Consider the following 23,046-nt stretch of genomic DNA (forward strand, 5'->3'; position numbering starts at 1 on the left):
GACAGATAGTTAGAAAATTATGTCTAGAGGCGTACCTTTTCAAAAACAAGGAAAAAAATCAATTTAAAGGAGGCCATGGAGAAAGAATGGACTATTTAGATAAAACTAAACTAAAGCTCAATGAGAATAAAGCACTTTGCAAGTGGAAATTAAATAACAGAAAAAGTTATATACGACGAATGAACGAATAAAATAGGATATCGACCGACCTCGTCAAATTAGTGACGTTTTTTTGTGTGGATTTGGAAAACTGAAGACGTGAAAGAGGCAATTTTCTTTTCTAGAGTGTCAATGCAGTTATTGCTCCAGAAGGGCACCGAGGGATGTGGATATAAACCCACACAAAAATCTTATTGGCAATTCATCTATCAACACCAACAGGGAAGAACAGCGAATCAGAAATGACAACACTGGGATGCAAGCAGCGAAACAAAATATTACACATCCATGGGTGTTTGTTAGTTCCAAATTCCGATCACTTCACTCTGCAGCGAGGAAGTCTAAACTTATTCACGACTCACCTAGCAAAACCTTGATGACAAGCCTATCTCAAGTTCGTAGAGCCATAACTTTGCAACGTTACACCATGGTCCGAAACAAAATGACACGCGGGCTTGACAGGGCCAGCTGAATTAGCTCCGGTAGCTTAGGCTTCGTCGAGGGCAAGAACACCTGGGAGTGGCTTGCCTTCCAACAACTCCAAGCTTGCACCACCACCAGTAGAAATGTGGCTCATCTTGTCAGCCAGCCCAGCCTTCTCAACAGCAGCAACAGAGTCGCCACCGCCGATAATGGTAGTGACACCCTTTGTGCTTGTAAGCTCGGCCAACTTCTTGGCAATTGCCTGAAGAAAGACAATTGTACTTAAATACCAGAAAAAGGAATAAAGAAAAAGAGATGACGGGGATAGATCAATGGATTGAATGTGAAGTTATATTAACCTCAGTGCCTGCTGCAAACTTCTCAAACTCGAACACTCCCATAGGACCATTCCAAATAATAGTCTGGGTGGTGTCCAACGCTTCATTGAATGTTTTGATGGCATCAGGGCCAACATCAAGACCCATCCAATCGTCGGGGATAGAGGTAGCAGGAACAATCTGTGAAAGAAGTTCGAGTAAGCATCAAAGATAGTTGGAGATAAATGTGTTCCCAATACTGCAAAATGAAATTACTAGTGTGCAATTAGCATGCCATGTTGCTTTTTGCATCGAACTGTTTTTTAGCATTAATAAATGTATGATCTGCTTTAAGGGGATATTATCATTAATTGCTGAAGTGACATGCATGATAGAATACATAAGGCTTTCAGAATCTTGCATGACGCCTGATCTCGTCCGAGTAAGGTAAGATGATATTTCTGTGTAAATGAACAAACCTTGCTTTCAGCATCCGCTGCAAACTTGTCAGCTACTACAATGTCAGTTGGAAGCAAGAGAGAAACACCCTTTGCCTTCGCCTTTTCAATAAGTGAGGTTGCAAGTTCAAGTTTGTCTTCCTCCACAAGAGATTTTCCAACAGCGTATCCCTGTGCTTTGTAAAATGTGTAGATCATACCACCACCAAGGATGAGGATATCAACCTTTGCCAGCAGAGACTCAATGACCCCAATCTTAGTTGAGACCTTGGATCCACCAACAATGGCAGCAAATGGCTTCTTTGGGTTGGCAACAGCTCCAACAAGGTAGTCAAGTTCCTGGGATAATTAACTTATTAGTTCATCTTTACTCTTTGTTCTTAAACTTGTTCTAGACTTCTTGAAAAATACATATAAGATATCTTTTGAAGGATAAAAAATAAACATATATTCAAAATGCAAAGATAGATGAACTTCTAAACTTTTATTTGAAACTATATGCAAATGATCTATGTTATATTAAGCATTTGAAACTACGGAAGGAACGAAGGGAGTATAGATTGATTGAGGCGAACAATGCATTTTTAATTCCTTCCTACTTATAGCAGTAGGACATAAATATGATGAGAAATATATTTACGCAGATCATGAGCAGGGATGAGATTCATTTCGACAATACCTTCTGCATGAGGAAGCCAGCAACAGCAGGCTTCAGAAACTTGGTAACTCCCTCTGTTGAAGCATGAGCTCTGTGTGCCGTTCCAAAAGCATCATTTACATAAAGGTCAGCTACAGATGCTAGCTTCTTAGCAAACTCAGGATCATTCTTTTCTTCCTCCTTGTAGAATCTAACATTCTCTAGGAGTAGAACTCCACCTTCAGGCAAAGCAGCAGCCAATTTCTCAACTTCCTCACCAATGCAATCATTGGCCATCACAACCTATTTATGCACATATAAGATCCGCTCTTAGTCGAGTTAAAAGATAACAGAAATTGTAATGAGCTAATGTCAAAATGTAACATACATCAACTCCGAGGAGCTCAGACAAGCGTGGAACAAGAGGCTTCAAGCTGTACTTCGGGGTGACACCTTTTGGACGGCCCTGAAAATTACAATAAATTACATTAGAAACATTAAAGGAAGAAACCACACTTGTTGCTGCAGTTCTATAGAATATATAAGTTTCATTCGAGTTAAACAAAAAATCTGTATGAAATCAGTTCGAAGGTTAACAATTATCTGTCCTATACTTAACTGTTCTAGTTTCAATATTCCTAAAATCAGTACATTCAGCTGAAAATTATCATGGTGCATAGGGTACAAGATTTCTCGTGATTTGTCATTATTTTTTATCACTTATCAGGTTACAGATGTACTATCATTCCTTCCAATTTACTAAATATATTTTTCATCCTGTCCAATCAATGAGTGCAGTCCAACCTTAAGAACTTATCACACAAAAGGTACATTTTGGTTTTGAAACCAGCATTTGATGATCAATTATAGACAGAGGAACTTGCATTAGCTGAAAGTAACGGCGAGGACAAAAAATACATGTAGATGCCAGGAATAAATAATCAATTTACTTCTATGGTGTAAAACCCCAAAGGTCAACCCTCCATCCTGAATTCTTAAATATAAAGGCATACTTAACTTATTAGTTATAGTTATTGGGAAACCAGAGTGGTAGCACTAGGATATCCCAGTTGGATCATATTGATCCTTTAATATATTAATATAAAGGCATGCTATTAGTAGAATTGCTAGACTACCACCAACCAGAATAGCGGCCAAACACAAAATCAGAACACAACACTAAACAAATAAACTCTATCAGTTGTTGGTAAATAGTAAGCACGGTCGCCGTGCTCATTCATCTCAATTAAACAGCAATAACTGACAACTATCAAACAGTAAATGAACTACAGGTAGTCAGTTAATCAGATGCAAGAGTTGCAGGCCAACATAAACTACAGATCTAAAATTAAAAATGGACCATGATCATAGCAGCACATCCGTACCTAACCAGAGCCGCTGCACTAATCACTACTGCCATAACATAAAAACAACATTTCTTATGATAACCGCTGATCTGTCCAAATTGAGTCCAAATCATCGCACCGTGATCACGCAGAACCGCATCGCATCCACCCAATCCCTCAAACACGCATCTCAACATAGAGATCCTAGACAGAATGCGACACAGAGATGTGGAAACGTGGGCGGTCCGGTCACTCACCAGATGGCTGGCGAGGACGACCTTGGCGCCCTTCTCGAGGAGGAACTTGATGGTGGGGACGGAGGCGCGGATGCGGGTGTCGTCGGTGATCTTCTGGGCGTCGTCGAGCGGCACGTTGAGGTCGGCGCGCACGAACACCTTCTTCCCCCTCAGAGCCGCCTCCCCCAGGGTGCCCACGCTCCTCTTGGTCGCCATCCCTGCACCAAACCCGACGCCGCGAGGATCAGACGAAAGCTCGGACCAGGCGGCAACGGATCCGGGGGCAGCCGCGCGATCGGAGGGGCCGACTCACCGTGGAGAGAACCGGATCGAATCGGCAGCGGCGGCGAGGGTGCGAATGCGACGACAAGATTGGTGGTGAACTGGTGATGAGATGAGCTGGGGCGAGGCGATCGAACGGTGGGTGATCCGTTTCTTTATAGAGGCGGGGCTCGCGATGGGACGGAATATTCGCGGGCGGGGTGCCGTGGTGTCTCACTAACATGTGGGGCCACGTAAGGCGGGGCCTGGAGGGTAGTGGGACAGAGGGGTTTAGAAGGGACGTCTCGGGGTGTGACTTGGAGCGGGGGTAAGAGGCGGGCGCGACGCCAGCGGGTTTCTGAGCCCGCGGATTGGGGATGGACGGTGCGGATTTGATGGTTTTGGAATGGGAGGAAGGTTCTGGAAGGCCGATGCGTGGAAATGCCTTCGCCTTCCGTTCTCGTCTTGCGGGCTACACGACTACGAGCAGGATGGACCATTGTTTTGGCGCAAGCCTTTTGCAGCTTATATCGCTGGGACCTGTGGGGTCGGATTCTCTTGTTCTTCGATCTTCACCAGCGAGAACGAGACCATCAACCATCGATAGCCACCCATGGTCGAGTTAGGCGCGAAATTACGATGCCCGTGCATTTAGATTGTCAGTGATAAATACCATCAGCAGCAGCCGCCGGTGGCGTTGCGCATTTCTTCTTCACTACTACATTGTTCGTCGGCGGCGAGGTTAGGCAGCTGCCCGACTGGCCCAGCTATTTTGCGACGCTCCTTCCTATTGCCAAAAGACTATATGGCCGGGTGTAAAATACACATGATAGCATTATTTTACATCTAGAATATAGAATATGATATGGTTAGCTAAGATCTAGCTCCGAGATATCGATATGTTTTAAATTTGTAAAATAAAACGAAGTAGTTGGAATATTTATTTTTAATTTAAAATAAACATAAAATGTCTAAGCTAAAGATCATTAATTTGCTCACAACTTCAACTTAAAATTTCCTAAAGCGAAACGATCAACTTTAAATATTCTTATAACTATAACTCTGCTAAACTAACCTATTATCCTACATCATAACCACCTACTATCCAAACTGAATCAAAACTAGCTTTCTCCTATCACAGAACGCACCCACCTTTCCATACACGGTCAACAGCTCCTATAGTCACCTCATCTCGCTCCCACACCCCTCCCACGGTGTGGTCGAGCGGCCACTCGTGAGTTCGATCATTGGGGTCGGTACTTACTGTCTCACTGTGGTATTTTTTCAGTAGCGCTTGAAATTAGTTCGAATTAGACTATAGTATATACATGCATACGTGTTTAGTGGTATTGTACGTTCTCACACACTAAAGCTTTTGTACCTCTATTCTCCCTAACGTGTGTATGAACATGTATGTGTGTATGTACGTGTGGTGTGAGTGTAGTATAGTAGCGTGCGTCCTTAACTTACCATCTAAAAAAACCGGCGCGCCCTATCCAGCTCGACCTCGCCCGTCCCCGACCCCGCGCCACGGCCGTCGATCGACACCGAGCGCCCCGTCCTCGTCCCCGCCCCCCCCCCCCCCTGCTCGACTACCTCCCGTCCCAGCGCCCAAAGCCGCCCCCTCGCGTGCGTCATCCCAGCGCCAGCGCCGCTGCCTTGAGAAACAGAGGGGGAAATCGCATCACCCGGTGTAAGGAGACCCGTTCTGAGTGTTGGGTGGCGCTGGGATTTAGACGACAACGGCTTGGTCCGGTGGATCAGCTACGGTGCGAGCTCCGACAGGTGCCCCCTTGTTCCTGTGATGTCAGCCATAAGGGAGCACCTACTGAGCCATCCCGTAGTCGTCCCTGTGCTGAACTGAGTTGCAGCTCCGACGTCCGCTATGGCTGCTGCCTTCTTCCATGGCCGCCCAACTGCCTGAAGCTCCCGTTTGAAGGACTACTGAATAATGAACTTTGAAAGGAGGAACTACTGAATTATACAAGGATGAACTACTGAATTATGAAAAGATCACTACTGACAAGTAATGTTTCTATCAGTTGGAAGCTAAGTGCTGAAATTACTGAAGCGTGAAAGGAGGACTTATGAAGCATGAGTATCAACAATATCTTGTTATTATCGTTCAGTAGTTCATCCTGAAAAGAGGATAGTACAAGGCAGGGCAAGCTTGACTACTGAATCTGCTGTGACTTAGTACGATGAATTACTAAATGTTGAAGAGATGACAAAATCGAGTTACCAGAGTGATCCAAAATGCGTAGCAACCTAAGTATTCTCCTGATCCGGAGTGTTGTTCCACCGGGTCGAGCACCGGTTGATTCAGCCCATTTTCCCGATGTTGTCTGACATTGCTCTGAACGCTTGGCCTTGTCGTATACAAGAATGAATTCTGTGATGAAAATTAATCTGATGTAAAAAGCAGCACTTAAGCATAAGAAACACGCTTCTTGTGCATCAACATTTGGACTTCCAGTATTAGATGAATCTTGCAAATTTTATTAAACAGGAAAACTTCTAGCATCGGGAACCACATCACTTGAAACACGAATCCTTCCTATAAAAGGTTTCTTTGAAACATGAATGTTTTATGAGTTTCTTGCAACCCCTGCACATTTTCGTGAATTTCTTGTGTTACAAACCTGCCCTACGTATTGTCTATTGTACACTTTTCTTGTAAGGGAGAGCCTGTTGTACACACTTGGACATTTGGTGACACCCTGAGCTGTCCTCGACTGGAAAGTAATTTCAGGCTACTTCGTCTAATCAACTATATTATAAAAAACCAGATGTATTTTTTGCTGGAGCATACGTTCGTCATGGAGTTAAGCTTGCTACTGGTTGATTGTATAATAATATTTTGTATTAGATCCATCCTATCAACTATATTATTATATGAATTTTTTTCTCATGTTAACACGGTCATTCAACTAGTATCATCTGATTGTCAGAGGTGAAAACGATTAGCCCAGCCCAATAACCTCCTCAAATCCCCATTATATTAGCCCAGCCCAAAAGCCCAAGCAAAAACCCTAGGTGGAAGCAGCATCCAATCCAACGGGTCCGGTTCCTCCATCTCCCATCCAACGGTGGCAACACCACGCAGTCGCCTTATAAGAAAGATCTCATCGCGTCTAGGGTTTCCTCCGTTACGCCACTCCGCCTCCACTCCTCCCCTCCCTCCCAAGGTAAGCCGGCGGTGGCCATGACGACGCGCCTCAAGAAGAACCGGAAGAAGCGCGGCCACGTGTCCGCCGGGCACGGTCGCATCGGCAAGCACCGGAAGCACCCTGGAGGTCGCGGTAACGCCGGTGGCATGCACCACCACCGCATCCTCTTCGACAAGTACCACCCGGGCTACTTCGGTAAGGTCGGCATGCGCTACTTCCACAAGCTACGCAACAAGTTCTACTGCCCGGCCGTCAACGTCGAGCAGCTCTGGTCGATGGTGCCCGCAGACAAGGCCGCGGAGGCCGCCGCCGGCGCTGACAAGGCCCCGCAGTTGGACGTGACTCAGTTCGGCTACTTTAAGGTGCTCGGGAAGGGGAAACTTCCGGAGAAGCCCATCGTCGTCAAGGCCAAGCTCATCTCCAAGGTCGCCGAGAAGAAGATCAAGGCCGCCGGCGGCGCCGTCGTGCTCACCGCCTAGGGTTCGGTCCTGGTCTTGCCCTCTCTTGGTTTTGATCTGAACTAGTAGTGGTTTCCTTCTTGTTTCATCTACCATTCGTGTTTAAGACGAAGACTTGTTAGCTTCGAAACCTGCGTTGTGAGATATCATCTTATGAGACATACTAATGCCAGCTCATTTGAAATGCTCCAGATATATATCCTTGCTATCTTTTGCTGCCACTTGTGATGTTTCGATCAATGTGATTGATCCCCGATGTATTCATGATCTGGTGGTATCTATGAATGATAGAGTGATATTCATAACCGTGGTTGCACTTCAATATTGTCAGTGCTGATCGAAACGAAGCGATGTGGAACGTGTGTTATTTTGCTGATACCTCTAATCTATAGCATTCGGTAGGCCATTATTTTTCTGATGCTAACTTAATTGTGTTTACTTTTACCATAGGTTCGAAGGAAGGTCCTTCCTAATTCCTGTTAGGTCTTAGCCTTCGTTAACATTTGTATTGTACCTGAAATAGTTCCATGGATGGTCTGCTTTTGCATGGGGAATTTTTCTGTCTATCTTTATGGTGTCTTGTATGTTCCTATAGATGGTTTATACAATGCTACACAGTTTATGATGTTGCATTGTGATTCTGCTGTGGCCATTGTGTGATTAGGCTCTTAGTTGCTTCCTAGTCAGTTGTGAGTTGTTACCTCGAGTAGTAGTTGTATGTCTATCTTGATGGTGCCTTGTTCCGTACGGTTCGGCATTTGCAAATTTTTTCCGGCATATAGATGATTTGTACAATGCTGCATAGTTTATGATGTTGCGTTTTTAGCTGCTGTGGCCATTGTGTGATTACTGATTAGGCTCTTAGTTGCTCTATAGTCTCTAGTCAGTTGTTAGTGGTTACCTTGAGCAGTAGTTGTCTAATGTTTTTTCGGTTTAAAGTCTCTTTTTTTTGCATAGAATAGCCTCTCTTTGGATGAGACTCATCCACTCTGAAAATATTACTAGTACATTTTTTCTGCTTTCTGGTTATGATCTTCAGATAAGCTGTAGTGATCGTGATACAACTATTTTTAGATAGAGTAACATCTCTTTAGCTGAAACACATCCACTCTGAATGTGCCCTGTAGTTAGCTGTGGACACTGGATGGTGCCACTGTTTATGTTGTGATCTTCAGCAAAAAATCTATATTTTTCATGGTACGCTATTGCTGTCAATTGTGAATCCATGGGGTTTACTTATACATGGAGGGTTGGGGTGTTGTACTGGCAAGAGGTTCAGTTATTCCTGCGTACTGCTTTGTTGATCTTTGGCAAGAGGTTCATGGTGCCGCTGTTTTTGTTTGTGATATTCAGAAAATCTGTAGTGATCATGATATGCTATTGCTGTCAATTGTGACCCCATGGGACTTCTGCTATCTGCTTTTGTTGAAGAATTATCCCCATCATTCATGTGTTTTTTGGCGAATGTTAATACTCCATGTGTGAACCATTGAGACTCTGATAGCAAGCGTGATGTACGCTTCACGTTACACGAACTACGATAGCAAAATTCAGAGTTAAACAGTGCTTATGCGTACTTGCTTCTGCTAAGGAAATACTGATCGATCACTCCACTGTTGCTTAGTATGGTGATTGGTTGCATACTTGCCTGTACACTTCTGAATCAATGTTTCAGTGATTGGAATAGTGGGCATTTTGCTCGATATCTGTTGCAACGAAATTGCGAAACTACACGCTTCAATTTTCTAGATTGTACTTGATAGCTAAGTACAGGTACTAATCATCCGAGTTTATTTTGCACTATAGGCTCGTTTGGATATGCAAGAATCCCCTCGGATCAAAGAAACACCACAGTTTCTAAGCAGTAAGCATACCCAACGCTCGGGATTAATGCTATCCAAATAGATTGTGTCTACTGAATCGGATTGAAGCACGGCACGATATGAGGGGTAGGTGGGTCGGATTGGCACGTTACGGCTAATTAGGTCGTGTCTGGGCCGACGCCTTGCCATGGCATGGGCATGGGCATGGCCTGCCTTGTCCCGCCCCACCATGCCGTCGTGTGTCCTGCCCCCGCGCTGTCGCCCCACCTCGTCAGCTGGTCGCCCTGCCCCGCGTCGTTGCCCCGTCTCACCGTTGCTCGGTCGCCTCGCCCCCGCGTCGTTGCCTTGCCTCACCGCCGTGCTCCCCACCCTCGCGCTACCACCTCTCCCCGTCACCGTGTCACGCCGCTACACCGCCCTCTCCGCCTCACCCTCGCGCCACCGCACTGTCCTTCCCGCCGTTGCACAATGCCGCCGGGCCACCGAGCCATCCGTGCCGCAACAGTGCCCATGCCGGCCCAGCCTGATACATGGGCCGGCATGTCATGGCTCATTAACCTTATCAAGCCTATCGGGTTGTGCCATAGTCGGACCAGCTCGATAGGCCTATTTGGACAGCACTACTCGAGATTAACACCTACTTATAATAAAAAAAAGATGCTATTTTCAGTCACTCGAAATTAGGTATTATTTCAGTCGATCTATATCAACCGATCCCAATTAGACAACTAGAACATTATCTTTAACCTCTCGTCTCCCTTTTCTCTATGTGACACACTCTCCCGCTACACTAACTTCTCCATTTTAGAGGTCCCCCAACACTAACCCATCCGTCGCTCTGCCCCGCGCCCACCTCATCCGCCGGGCTAGCCTTCCTAACATAGGAGATCTTCTAAGCCCATCGATGAAGGAATCTCCTGATTCCGCGGCAACCCTCTTCCCTAAACTTGTCAGTATCGGCGTATTCACACGATCGTCTGAAAACTCAAAAGTTTTTAGCATCTGAACTCTAGTAAGCGTAAATAAAAAATGAATACCACAATCCTGAAGCCCCTGTTCGAAATTCTATTTTTCTCTTAATTCTTACGTGAATTAAACAATTCATGTACACTCCTGCAGAATTCATGTGAATTTCTTCACTGTCCTCCAACTCACCCGGCCCAAAGCATTCGGCCAGAAAGCCGAAGATTCGGCCCAAGTCAACCAACGGCTCGCCAGCAGTGGACGACGCCACGATGGCAAGCGCAGAGCCGAGCACCAAACCTACTCCTCCTCCTCCTCCGCGACCGCACCAATGGCGACGCCGACGGCCTCTTCCCCCTCGCCCCTCGCCTCCGCCTCCATTCGCACCTCCTCCCGCAAGCGCTTCTTCACATTCCCGTGCAGCTCCCCACGCCTCGGGCTCCGCCTCCGCGCGGGCTCCGTCAAGGAGTGGCGCGAGTTCGAGGATGACGCGGGCTCCGTCAAGGAGTGGCGCGAGTTCGAGGACGCCGTCAGGAGCAAGGACCTCTCCCGCGCGCTCCGCTTTCTTCAGTCCGTGGAGCCCCAGGAGGCGGGAGCTGCGGCGATGCAGGTCGCTGTCCCCGTGCCGCCGGGGCGGGACTGGGAGGTGCTCGACGCCTGCATCGACGCCGACGACATGCGGCTCGTTGGCCGGGCCTACCAGTTCCTCTCGGACCGCGGGCTCCTCGTTAACTTCGGCAAGTGCAAGAACATCGGTGCGTTGGGGATGCGACTGCAAATTGCCTCCAAAATTTGAACTTGGCGTGGAATTAAATTCAGTTTGTTAGTTGATTGTGGAATGGGTGTGTAGGATTTGACAATTGATGATTCGATTGATGTTCATATTTACTACGATTGAAGGAATGGCCTCACGATTTAAACTGGACTTACTGTTTATCAGTTGACGTTTACTGCGTTTTAGTTTTTATAGAGATGTCATCTCATTCAGACTGCCTTTCGGATTGACTGTTTATGCATTTCATTTGCTGCAGTTCTGGAAGGACCCAGAGAAGTGACACCAACAGTTTTAAATGAGATGACAGGATTGGAAGGTGAGGATTGAGACAGTATCCCCTCTCTTCTACTGTATTATTCCTCGCTCAAAAAAGTTACCAGTTAGCACATGGCAGGATGTTCATACTGCACCTCCCCCCCCCCCCCCCCCCTAAAATGGAAAACTCTACTGCAGACTCTTGAGCAAAACATAGTCAGAAGAAGCTGATAGAGCTGTTTCAAAGGAACTTTAATTCATCTATTGTCATCACTGTGATGTAAAGCTCTAATCTTTTTTCTTTATTAATTTATTCAGCTGCAAAGCTTGCACCAAAAAAGTGGGGTCTGTCGGGAAGTTCTCCGTATGTTCTCATTGGATTTCTTGGAGGTGTATCTTATCTACTAACTCAAGGGATTGATGTACGACCTAACTTGGGTGCCATATTGGCATTAGCGACAGCTGATGCAATCTTTCTTGGTGGTACTTGTCTCGCCCAAATCTCATGTTTCTGGCCTCCATACAAGCGTCGAATCCTTGTACATGAAGCAGGCCATCTTCTTACTGGTATGGCTTTACCTTTTCATTCCTTTTTGTTGTCTCATTTTCTAATAATTGACGCCACTTATATGATAGTAGTTTTCACTTTTAAGTTTTTCAATGTGTAAGTTGTGATATGTCTGACTTTTGAGATTCTACTTCGTTAATGTTCCTTACTTCATTTGAACTCATGTGTAGCCTATCTAATGGGTTGCCCGGTACGAGGAGTCATATTGGATCCATTTGTGGCGTTGCGAATGGGCATTCAGGGGCAGGTACGACTGCTGTTAATTTTGATACTATGGTTATCTATCTGTTGCGCTTGGTGTTTTTTTGTCTATTATCTCATGAACCAGTGTAATTTCTGTCCCTTGAAAACTTCACTGCACTTTTTCAGGGCTAGGCCTTAATATGGATTTTAGTACGAGGTCTTTTCTGTTCTGTGAGATTTCTAAGCTGCAGTGCACTATCAAAGTTCTGACAAGTAGTAATTTATCATCAACATTGTTGTTTTTTCAAACTACTCTCTGTGTGTGTCATATTTATATCTCTCAGATGATTAAAAACAGATGTGACCGAATTGAAAAAATGTGATGATGGACGTGTGTCTCTTTCTATGATTTAGTCTGGATGAAGCTTGATATTATACTTAAATATTTTTGATATTCTGCCATGAGATTTTAGTTCACATGATCACATCTCTTAAGATAATCAGTTGTGGTGCATTCTTTTTTCTCCTGAAGGATCTCAGTTATGCCACCATTCCCTTTTGCCTTTATCACCTTATGCCCTTCATATAGATACTACATGTTATAGAGATCTCATGGGTGATTCCACACCTCTGCAGGCAGGGACTCAGTTCTGGGATGAAAAGATGGAAAAAGAACTTGCTGAGGGTCATCTATCAAGTACAGCATTTGACAGGTACATAAACTAATTAGTACGCTTGAATATTGGCACTTGGAGTTCTTAGGCAGCATTTGCGTTTTCCTAAGCGAGAGTCGAATTGCAGGTACTGCATGATTTTGTTTGCAGGAATTGCTGCTGAAGCACTTGTTTATGGGGAGGCTGAGGGCGGAGAAAATGATGAGAATTTATTCAGGAGCTTGTGTATTCTACTGAACCCACCATTTTCTGTTGCACAGGTTCGTTTTATTTTGCTGTTATCTCTTACCTACTTGTGAATAAACCTATGTAGTCCATGAATATTTCTCCATTGCTTATCAGATGGCAAACCGAGCTCGTTGGTCAGTCATGCAATCTTATAACCTTTTGAAGTGGCATAAGAAAGCTCATAGAGCAGCGGTCAAAGCACTGGAAGGCGGACATAGCCTCAGCATTGTAATCAGAAGGATAGAAGAAGCCATTGCCTCTGACAGATAACTGGACGAACTAATCCCTTACATGTGTTCCTGTCTATCAAGGTTTCCTCGGCACCTTGCAAAAATTGCAAGGATGGATTTTCATAATTTCGTTATTTGATAGCCTCGCAGGAAAGGTTGGTACGCGTTGAAACAGGAACATCGTTCTTGAAAGAAAGGCATACAATCCCTCGATGTGGGTAAAGGAGGCCAAAGCATCAGAGGTCCAAACGAGATCAACTGATATGTTGGAGAGTTGAAGGAACTCCGAAGTTCAAGCTATGTGGTTAATAATGATGCCAGATACAGTAAATGTACATAGGAGACATCGATTCTTGATGAATATGTAAACATAGGTAGGAATAGAAATAGCTGAACAATGTGAGTACATTTGACAAAGGATGCAACCGGCACTCTGGATTGTTGCTAAACATTTTGTAATTGTGCTCCAAGTCATTTCATTTACGAACATGGCTGATTAACCATGCATTTGTTTTCGGCGACCGCTCAGGGCCCATGATAGGGAGGGGCCCCAGCCACGACAGGTTGCGCCACTAAATGGAAAGGAGTTGGGGCCCAACTTGGGAACGAGGAGAATGGCCCAACTACAAGGATCGAATGATGGAAAGGCCCAACTAAGCTTCCTTCTGCGAGAAACATTTCGTCGCCGCCGTGCGAACCCTAATCCTCTTGTTCCCTTCCACGAAGCGAGGACACGCTGAATTTGTTTACAAACATCGGTTCAACTCGTGGCCCTAGTATATATTTATATCATTATACGTATATACTCTAAAATATCTATTAAAGATAAAAGATATAAAGTTTAAAAGATTGATAAAATCAACATATGTATTTTAATGTCGATGGTTATTGATGAACTATGCGGAGCTTAGTTATTGATGGAGTCATCATATACCAATATATGTTATACTGAAGTAATACATTGGAGACCGTATCTTATCCAAAGCGATATGAATTTATAAACGAGAGAGAGTACGATATAAGAAACTGTGGCGCCCTTAAGATTCGTGTAATGCCTGAATGTTGCCAATGTGAAACTCCTCGAGAAAAAGAAAAAAAAAACTGGTGCCGTTGCCTTGATTGTCCAGGGCTCCACCGCTCCAGGCCTCCAGTCCAGGGTCAGGTCTTGCACTCTTGTGGCCGGGCCTCAGTGCTCTACATCTGCTGCCGTCGGCCCGGTTCCGGCACGACAGAGCCAGCCATGGAGCAAGCGACCCCTCCAGCCGCCGGCGTCACGGCCACCGTCGATCTCTCCCCGGCGGCCGCCGACCTCGGCGGGGTGCACCTCCTGCCCTGTGGCATCAGGCTTAACGGCGGCGCCCCTGTCTCCGACTACTTCAAGCCCAGGAGCACAGGTCCGGGTTTTTCTTGAAGGCCGCCAAGCCGCGAAGATCTTTTTGGTTTTTTTTTTTTTCGTTCATTTGGTTGAGGGATTAGTGGGGGAGGTGCAGGTGTGGAGGTGGAGGGGGTGAGGATGGAGGAGGCGTTCTTCCGCGGGAGGAAGCTGCAGGGCGCCACCCTCGCGCTTCCGGATGGCTACCGAGGTGAGAATGTGAGAGTAGTTTCTTCACTTCTTGGTTCTGTTTTCATCTAAGCCTACACCCTACAGGGTGTGGTAGCTTTGGTGTGGGGGAAATGTGAGATTTTTTTATCGATCCATAATGTGCATCAAGTTACGGTCTAATAGTAAGCGATATAAAATTTGTGAAATTGCAACTAGCTGTAACCAAATTGCTCTCTTCTTAGTTAGAATGGAGGAATTGTGTGTGCGGCACCGAGCAAAATTGAACCTTTCTTTGCAAACCTGGATCATCTAGTTCTAACTTTGAAAAAAAGAATCTTCTAATAAGTCGTGGTAATAAGAAGTGATTTGTGAGTTGTGACTCAACCGCATGTTTAAGGAGGCCCTTTGCAGAGAACCTGAAGTTTTGGTTTGAATTTGCGTGTAGAAATGTTCGTTTAATGGTGATATAGTCTTTTCTTATCTGAAGTATGTTCTTGCTTCTTGGTAGAAATGTAAAACTGTTTGGGGATGCTAAGTTTGCATGCATATCTAGATGCTTAGAGATGGTAAGTGGTGGTGGTCATGGTCACGGTTTGTCCTTCTGGATCTTCGATAGAAAATGTGAGTTGGGCCAAAGTCCTTCCATAGTATGATCGAGTTTATGATACTTCTAATATTCGTTGTAGGTTATGTATTGGAGAAGAAGAGTGGAGAAAAGGATACACATAATTTAGATGATGAGGTTAGCAATTTTGTATCCCGTGCAGAATTCCAGAACATAACCTACTGGAATCATGATACCGCGCCATCGGCAGAGGATTCCCTCCCAAGGTGCTTTCATTGGCTGACCATTGCTAATGCTGTGAGTATTTTTACCCCTAAGTTTGTTGATCCGTTTCTTGAGCAATTAACGGACATTTTGTAATTTTGTTTTGCCTATCCCTACTTTCTTTGGTTAGGGATAGTATATGCAGTAGGCTATCAAAACTAATCATTGAAATTACTGAAATGCCATGACACATACTGACAGACACAATCCTAACTATAGCTTTCTGTTTGTACAGATGCACAAACCGGTGACTGCTGAAGAGTTGGCTAACATGTCAGCCATTCAGAATCAGGAGAACTGACCAAGATTCATTACATGGTGATTCTGTATTTTCGGTATGATGTGACTTTTGCGTCGGGAAAAAAAATCTGCAATTCAATCTCTAAAAGTTGGCGAAGCATCCTGACAAGCTATCTACCAGTCTAACAATCATTCTACTATTTCGATGCATCCAATTAGGCAATAAGAGATGTCTCGGTTACAGTAGACAATAGCTGGGAGCCTGTGACGATGAGGTACTCTTCTTCAGAAGACCAGCCCTAGGTGGCACTGAAAACGGTTCAGTAATTTAGCTTGGACCTGGAACTACTGTGTTGTTCTTGTAAGACAGTTCCTGTTTTAATTATCTGTAATGTTGTGACAGTGTGCCAGTGTTGTTATGCCAATGTATTTATCTCGCCTGAATATGATTGAAGAAAAAAGATTTCAAAGAATCAGATTTTTTTTCGTGTCTCGAAGAATCAGATTTGTAAATGTCAAATAAACATGCATCCATGATTTTACCAAACCTTTCAGTAATCAACTCCGTCACAACCTGAGTGGCACTTCTCAACCATGGAATAACGCTGAAAACAGCAGCACCTAACACTGGTAGATTGCAGCATTCATAAACAACCTCAATTTGGGAGTTGAAAGATTGTACGATATTTTGTTGGGCCTCTCTGACAGATTGTGAGATTCATCAGACACGTCAGAGAAGCAATCAGCAAGGCCACCCGAGCTAACGCTCGGTCTCACTGCAAGTTTTTTTGTTGTGCCCTGTCACGTGTAAGATTTATTATTTCTTTGGGAAATTTTGGCCGAGTCCACTCGGTTTGGTAGTGGACGGCTTCGAGCGTACCATCACCTGGGCTCGAAATCGAGTGCTCATCTCCTCCTTAATGAGTATGTCAGTAACTCCTTGGCCAAAATTTCAAAAAAAAAAAAAAAAAAACTTACGCTGAAAAAGTGACTCGGTGTCATGAAGCTTCAGAACTCAATTATTCTTGAAACAACTATCTGCAAAGTTACATTAAGTTACAAGGTTACAACATAGCTGCGCAGATACCGACACAACTCAAGGGATTACAAAACCGTGGACGTTCAGGTTCTAAACCAGAGAGCTAAAAGAACAGGAGATGCAAATTTAAATGGGACTGCTCAATCTGTGGTACAAGGCTCTAGCGGAACTAGGAGAAAAAAGAAAACAAAAACAACCCTCTCAATACTCTACTTCGGCCGTCTGTTTCTAACCAAAAGAGTGGCAATAGAAACTGCATGTCGTGGTGTATTATTTTCATTGCAAGCTATCGAAGAAGCCAGGACCAGCCTTTGCTTTCAGCTCATGACCGGCGTCTTTGCCCATAGCAACCATGTCATCGAAAGAGTACGGTCCACTTCTTGTTGTCTCAAATACTGTACGTAGAATCAGAAAAGTGACAAAGTGTTGTCATTCGATGAAAAAATGCAATGAACTTCATGTGATATTATTTATTGAAAACCAAGGATACCTGTAGATCCATCTGGTGAAGCCAATAGACCTCGGAATGAGCAATTCCCATCCTTATCACGGTAAGCATATGCCGCAATTGGAGTTCGGCAGTTACCATCAAGAACTGCCAAGAATTCTCTTTCGCTTGCAACAGCTAATCTGGTATCCTCATGGTTCAACGAGGATAGATATTCCATCTACAAAAAAAAGGCAAAGAAAGGGAGGTCTCATCATCTTTAGCTAAAGGAGTGTTAAAAAAAAACAGCAATTCAGGCAAGTATGTGGTGCACTCTGCATAGCTGCATAGGGCATTCATGTACATTGCAGAATAAACCAGAAATGCACATTCAGAAATATTCTAGGAGTGCCGTAAGTGTATGAGTAGTTTCAATAATGAAATATTTTTGGAAAACCAAAAATATGCAACATGGTCAGGATAAAAAGCAACAAACAGACAGCAGACTGCACTAGGCAAATAAAAATGTGAAGAGTGGGTTGGCGAAGCAATCAGATTTGAAAAAAATAATCCGTAGTGTGTTAACAACATCATATAATGCAGTTTCCAACCAGGAACAGAAAATGAGCCCTTGAACTTATCATTTTATCAAAGGATGGAAAGGCGAATAAAACCTAGATCACCTACCATTTTGTCATCGTTGCTTCTGCAAGCTATTCCAATAGCACCTTGGGCAACTGCTGGAAGCATTTCTTCCACTGATAGTACAGATGTTGCAGTTTCTGCCATATTTAATCGCTTTAGTCCAGCCAGTGCCAACAATGTAGCATGGACATCTCCTTCTTTGAGTTTCCTTAACCTTGTCTGAACATTTCCTCTGAAATTAACAACCTGAAAAGCATTCAGTACTCTTAAGACTTAAACTTATCAAGATGAATACCTAATCAAAACTCACTTCTGAAATTAGTATATATAACTAAGTAGAAGAATGAGAAGATAGCTGCGGCCGATTGGACAAAATCCTCTTTATGAGGAAACAGTATTGCAAGAGTACCTCCAGGCTTGGCATATTTTTACATATATGACACGGAAAACAACCCATTCACAATAATATAAGCCTAAAATAACTATGCTTATACAAAAGTTGAGAACTGCAGCTGAAACAGAACAAACAAATCTAAAAACGCAAGTTTCACAGTGCTAGCGCTAAGAATCTTGCTGGTATTTGCATAGAAAATATGGAGGCATGGAACAACACGAGTGGATTAGCGAGTATTTTAAGCATACTAAACAAGAAAGGAAGGGAAAAAAGGAAAAAGTAGCATGATGGACGCAGTCATCGTACTTACTTTTAGTGATGGATATCTATAGAGAATCTGAGATTGTCTTCGCAGGGAAGCACTTCCGACAACACTACCAGCAGGAAGCTCCGCAAGAGAATTTGCAGTCAAGCATATAAATGCATCTCTCACATCTTCTCGTGGGAGGTTACAAGGTAATATTGTGCCTTCAGGTAGATATGTTGGAACATCTTTCATTGAGTGAACTGCAATGTCAATCCTTCCCTGCAAGAGTGCATCATCTATCTCCTTGGTGAATAGACCCTTGCCTCCTATATCTGCAAGGGGTTTGTCCAAGATCATGTCTCCTGTGGTCTTTATTATGACGATCTCAACAGCCCCATCATCAGCTAACTCTGAGTGTGCAGCTTTCAGCTTATCTCGGGTTTCATGGGCCTGTGCAAGTGCAAGAGGACTGTCCTACATAGCCAATAACATGAATTGCATATTTCAAGCAAGATATTCTAGTCCACACACACAAAAAAAACTTTTAACTGAACATTGACAAGAACAATTACTTTTCTTGCGAACCTTTTCTTAACAAAAAGAAAACGTAAAAAAGATGCAGAGTATCCACAAGATCCAAGTAAAATTCGTAACTCACTAAGCCAAAACAAAGACAAAGAAAAAGACTGATAAAGACTACAACCTTGTAAACACCCACATGAAACCACCAGCTAGTTTATGAATAATGCACGAACAGCACGGCATCTAGCGTTGACCAAAAATAGTAGGTGTAACATCTAAATGTACAATTTTTCCGATTCCTAAGAGCCCATTCTTTAGCTCTACTAAGGTCAACGGCAAGTTACTACTGATCCAAAATTGCAACAGAACGAAGCTAAAGATGTACATCTTGTAAATTCCACCATTGTCCACAATGTCTGACACCTTCTAGAGATTCAATCCCGGACACCGGCACGGCATTGCATCCCCAAATCCAAGCAATACCTCCTAAAGCTACGGTTTTTATCGACATAACCCCAAATTGGCCACCCTCGCCGCCAAAGAAACCGCAGAAAGGGTCGATTTTGATCACCTTCCACGAGTCCCAATCCGGATGAGGGAGACCTTGGCCTGCGCACCGGCCTCAACGGCGGCGGCGGCCCGCACGACGGTGCACCCCCGCCGCGGGCGCGCGAGGCAGGACGGCGAGCCGAGGAGGCTGTGGTGGGCGGTGGTGCATCTAAGCGACACCATCTCCGGCGAGCGGAGGGGGAGAGGATTGGTGGGTGAGGCTGCGTAGGCGCGAGCAGCGAGAGAGGAGAGGAGACCGAGATGTGCCTGCCGAGGGGTGTGTTCTGATCTGGTTAAGCTGGTTATACTCTCGGCCTCGGCGGCATGGATGAGGGGGAGAGGATAATGTGTGAGGATTGGCCAACCACAGCGAGGTCTACTCTGTTCATTTGTCCTGCAGTCTGCATATAAGGGTGTGAATAGTTGGAGAGTAAGAATGTATGTACTATAATTGTCTTTGTTTTTGATATGTTCATCCAATTATTTATTTAATTGAGTGAATGAGACGAGAGTAATTAACTAAATTATATCTTATAATTTTAAACAACAATAGTTAATCATACACTAATCAACCTATACTAACACTTGTTAATACTAATATTATCATAGTAATTACTAATTAACAACAAAATATATTAATTATTATTAATCATACTCTAATCGATACATCAATAGTGCACTAATAAATACACTAATACTTAGTAACCATAATCTCATAATAATAAATACTAATTAGCAATACAATACGTTAATTATCATTAATTATTTTACTAATGGTCATGATTAGCTAAGGTGAATGACCTCATCTAGCCACAAAGAATGAATCACTCTATCAGTCCATTCAACATATTTGAGAAATATTTCTAAAAGTCGGATGATCTCATTCACTTGTCTTTCAGCCAAACACCTCAAAAAATATAGATGGTCATCTCCCATCTAACTTTATCTCACCAACCAAACACACCATAAGTGGAGAGTCTGCGTTCCATGATTTTTACTTAAAACTCCATAATCCAGAAATTTTCTTGAAATTAGATATATTTTAATTGATTTTGTTTTAAATTATTTAGACAATTGATTTTTCTCATGCTCAGTTGACAAATATAAGATAAGACGAGAACAATTACACTAGAAAATTGCCCCCATTTTTATTAAAGGTTGCACTTAACACATCAACACCATCCTGATGAGTAAGCTTTCATTTGCACCCCACAAAATACGGTTAACTAGCATTTTCGGCTAATAGAGAAGCTCAACTCAACCAACCCAAGCTCGTGGTAATTTGATGTGGCAATCTCCTTTCTCGAGTGCTTTTTATCCTACTTGTGAAACCTACCTAACTCCATTCTTAAAGATGACTTGCCACTGTAAGGCACACCCGGTTCAAATGCTTCCGAGCAACTTGCTCACCCTTTAGAATTAGGTTGTGCCTCGCTTTTTAAGGAAAAACTTTAGAATTGAGGAAGATGATTAGCCGTATGTTATGCGATCACAATGTGGAAGAGACAACTTATCACATGTTTTTTGCCTGCCCTTTTAGTGCAAGATGTTGGTCCTCTATTACAATTATTTGGAATCATCAGATTGATTTCTTCAGTATGCTTCAAGAAGGAAAAAAAATCACTTTCAACAACGCTTCATGGAAGTTTTTTTCTATAGCAGACCGGAAAATTTAGAAACTGAGAAATTCGAAGATCTTCTAAAATACAACACCTTTCAACAACCGGAGGTTCTGCTTTGTGGATAATGTTTTTTTGCATTTGAATAGGATGAGTAAGGTCATGTACAACGGGAACGCTTAGCTAGATGCTTGCGGTGGTTGTCGTTTTTTCATGCCAGCGTGGACGTTCGGATGGACGCTTGCCACGGTGTCGTTGCTCACAGAAGCGGCCGACGCTTGGAGCAGTTTTAGGGTGAAAATTAACAGTTTCAACATGCTAACTAAAGATTAGCAAGGAGGTTTTGTTGTTTCCATTGTAGGTTGAGACTCTTATGCAAATTCTTTGTCATTCTTTCTCTTTAAGCATCTATATAAGCGTTGTTGCATTGTACATGCCCTAACTCCTTGTCTCCTCTTGGCTTCTTACTGATGTATAGTTCTTCATTTTCTTCTTTTGTGTAGCCACTTTGTACTTGTTCCCTTTGATGTGTTTTAATAAAACTCTCCCTACTCCCTATTGTATCCCTTTGAAAAAGATTTAAGTTACGTTAACGACATAACTCTTTTGCTTGTGAAGCCTTATCATTAAACCTGTCCAAATGGGTCGTGCCTACTGGATCGACCTGAGACCCGTCACAGTAGGCACGGTCCATTCACGGCATGATCCAAGTGTAGACGGGCCGGGCCGGCACAACACGGCTTGACCGGGCACGCCAACGGCCCGTGCGACACGATCGGCCCAGCTAGGCACGACAGGGCTTGGCATGACAGCAGCCCGGTGCGGCACGCCTGGCCTAGCCCAGCATAACACGCCAATGGCCAGCGCGGCACGTGGCGACCGCCGTGCCCAGCCAGCACGGCACGCCTGGCGCTAGCCGTTAGGTGCGTGGGGCCGGCACGGCCAGAGCACGGTGGCACATGAAAGCACGCTGGGGCACGGCCGATTAACAAGTTAAATGGACCACGCCCGGCCCATTTAACTTGCTAACCCAGGTTTTTTTTTAATTTTTTAGCCATTTTATGATAGTTTGAGCTCCAAAAATTTTGATTTTTTTTTAAAATCATCATTTTTCACCTATAAATAGAGCACCACCCTTCTATTTCATTCCACACTAGTAACATCATTTGTTCTTTAGTTTTCTCCTCTCATTCTTGTCTCAAAGTTCTTGCAAATTTGTAAAATTTGGCACAATTAGATTGAATTATTGCCAAAAATCCGAGAAATTTCAACATCGTCATCCTGCCGTCTTGAAAAAATCTTGGTGACTTTTTTGCATCGTTGTTCTTTGTTGTTTCTTCCAAATTCCAATCTTTGTTTTATTATTTGATTGTTTCTAACTCTGAATATTTGAATTATTTGTAGTGCTATTCGATATTAATCATGGACGCTGGCGATCATGATGATACATCTATCGATCATGTTTTTTTCTTCAAGAACTCTCAGAGGACTATGGCAACTTTAGTACCAATGCTGCAGATGAAGAATGACCTGGCGGTGAACTTCTAGCTGGTGAACTTCTATTTCTTTGCTTCTAACTTTCATAAAAAGAAAATCACTGTATTATATATTCAATGCTTAACAACATCACAATATGGTAAGCACTATCTATTTACGCCATAGTATAAACTTTGAACACCCTATGCCTTCACTGTGTTTATGCCAAAATACAAACTTGCTTGCATAATACTATTGATTTTCTTACACAATATCACAATATGCCTACACAATATCATCAATATGCCTACACAGTACGATGAAATTACCTACGATGTAATCACATAGGTGC

At 43.6% G+C, this 23,046-nt stretch overlaps 5 protein-coding genes across 7 annotated transcripts; 3 read left to right on the forward strand and 2 right to left on the reverse strand.

Moving 5' to 3' along the window:
- Positions 1 to 416: 416 nt before the first annotated feature.
- Positions 417 to 4,025, reverse strand: LOC133922603 (phosphoglycerate kinase, cytosolic). The gene is made up of 7 exons (XM_062367990.1): positions 3,890 to 4,025; positions 3,598 to 3,794; positions 2,383 to 2,460; positions 2,037 to 2,297; positions 1,379 to 1,696; positions 942 to 1,100; positions 417 to 844 (listed from the first exon to the last, which is right to left on the reverse strand). The coding sequence occupies exons 2-7, from the start codon at positions 3,790 to 3,792 to the stop codon at positions 647 to 649; spliced, it is 1,209 nt and encodes a 402-aa protein (XP_062223974.1). The 5' UTR covers positions 3,793 to 3,794; positions 3,890 to 4,025; the 3' UTR covers positions 417 to 646.
- Positions 4,026 to 6,970: 2,945 nt separating this feature from the next.
- Positions 6,971 to 7,686, forward strand: LOC133922604 (large ribosomal subunit protein uL15x-like). Its single transcript, XM_062367991.1, has one exon. The coding sequence runs from the start codon at positions 7,043 to 7,045 to the stop codon at positions 7,484 to 7,486; it is 444 nt and encodes a 147-aa protein (XP_062223975.1). The 5' UTR covers positions 6,971 to 7,042; the 3' UTR covers positions 7,487 to 7,686.
- A 2,826-nt stretch (positions 7,687 to 10,512) lies between these two features.
- On the forward strand, positions 10,513 to 13,664 carry LOC133922605 (uncharacterized). The gene is made up of 7 exons (XM_062367992.1): positions 10,513 to 11,006; positions 11,283 to 11,342; positions 11,600 to 11,848; positions 12,020 to 12,096; positions 12,669 to 12,745; positions 12,834 to 12,966; positions 13,049 to 13,664. The coding sequence occupies exons 1-7, from the start codon at positions 10,583 to 10,585 to the stop codon at positions 13,202 to 13,204; spliced, it is 1,176 nt and encodes a 391-aa protein (XP_062223976.1). The 5' UTR covers positions 10,513 to 10,582; the 3' UTR covers positions 13,205 to 13,664.
- Positions 13,665 to 14,308: 644 nt separating this feature from the next.
- On the forward strand, positions 14,309 to 16,249 carry LOC133922606 (uncharacterized). Of its 2 annotated transcripts, none has more exons than XM_062367996.1 (4): positions 14,309 to 14,558; positions 14,655 to 14,747; positions 15,475 to 15,569; positions 15,772 to 16,249. In XM_062367996.1, the coding sequence occupies exons 1-4, from the start codon at positions 14,405 to 14,407 to the stop codon at positions 15,835 to 15,837; spliced, it is 408 nt and encodes a 135-aa protein (XP_062223980.1). In that variant the 5' UTR covers positions 14,309 to 14,404; the 3' UTR covers positions 15,838 to 16,249. The 2 variants fall into 2 exon arrangements, with proteins under 2 accessions (XP_062223980.1, XP_062223979.1); XM_062367995.1 differs by having other exon boundaries at positions 14,313 to 14,558; positions 15,394 to 15,569.
- Positions 16,250 to 16,774: 525 nt separating this feature from the next.
- LOC133922607 (porphobilinogen deaminase, chloroplastic-like) lies at positions 16,775 to 19,986 on the reverse strand. Of its 2 annotated transcripts, none has more exons than XM_062367997.1 (5): positions 19,622 to 19,986; positions 18,592 to 18,997; positions 17,930 to 18,133; positions 17,306 to 17,483; positions 16,775 to 17,210 (listed from the first exon to the last, which is right to left on the reverse strand). In XM_062367997.1, exons 1-5 carry the CDS (start codon positions 19,780 to 19,782, stop codon positions 17,092 to 17,094), a joined length of 1,068 nt encoding a protein of 355 aa, XP_062223981.1. In that variant the 5' UTR covers positions 19,783 to 19,986; the 3' UTR covers positions 16,775 to 17,091. The 2 variants fall into 2 exon arrangements, with proteins under 2 accessions (XP_062223981.1, XP_062223982.1); XM_062367998.1 differs by lacking the exon at positions 19,622 to 19,986 and adding an exon at positions 19,436 to 19,615 and having other exon boundaries at positions 18,592 to 19,002.
- Between the last annotated feature and the right edge of the window lie 3,060 nt (positions 19,987 to 23,046).

The sequence above is a fragment of the Phragmites australis genome, chromosome 6 (assembly GCF_958298935.1).
Source record: "Phragmites australis chromosome 6, lpPhrAust1.1, whole genome shotgun sequence".
Lineage (NCBI taxonomy): Eukaryota > Viridiplantae > Streptophyta > Magnoliopsida > Poales > Poaceae > Phragmites > Phragmites australis.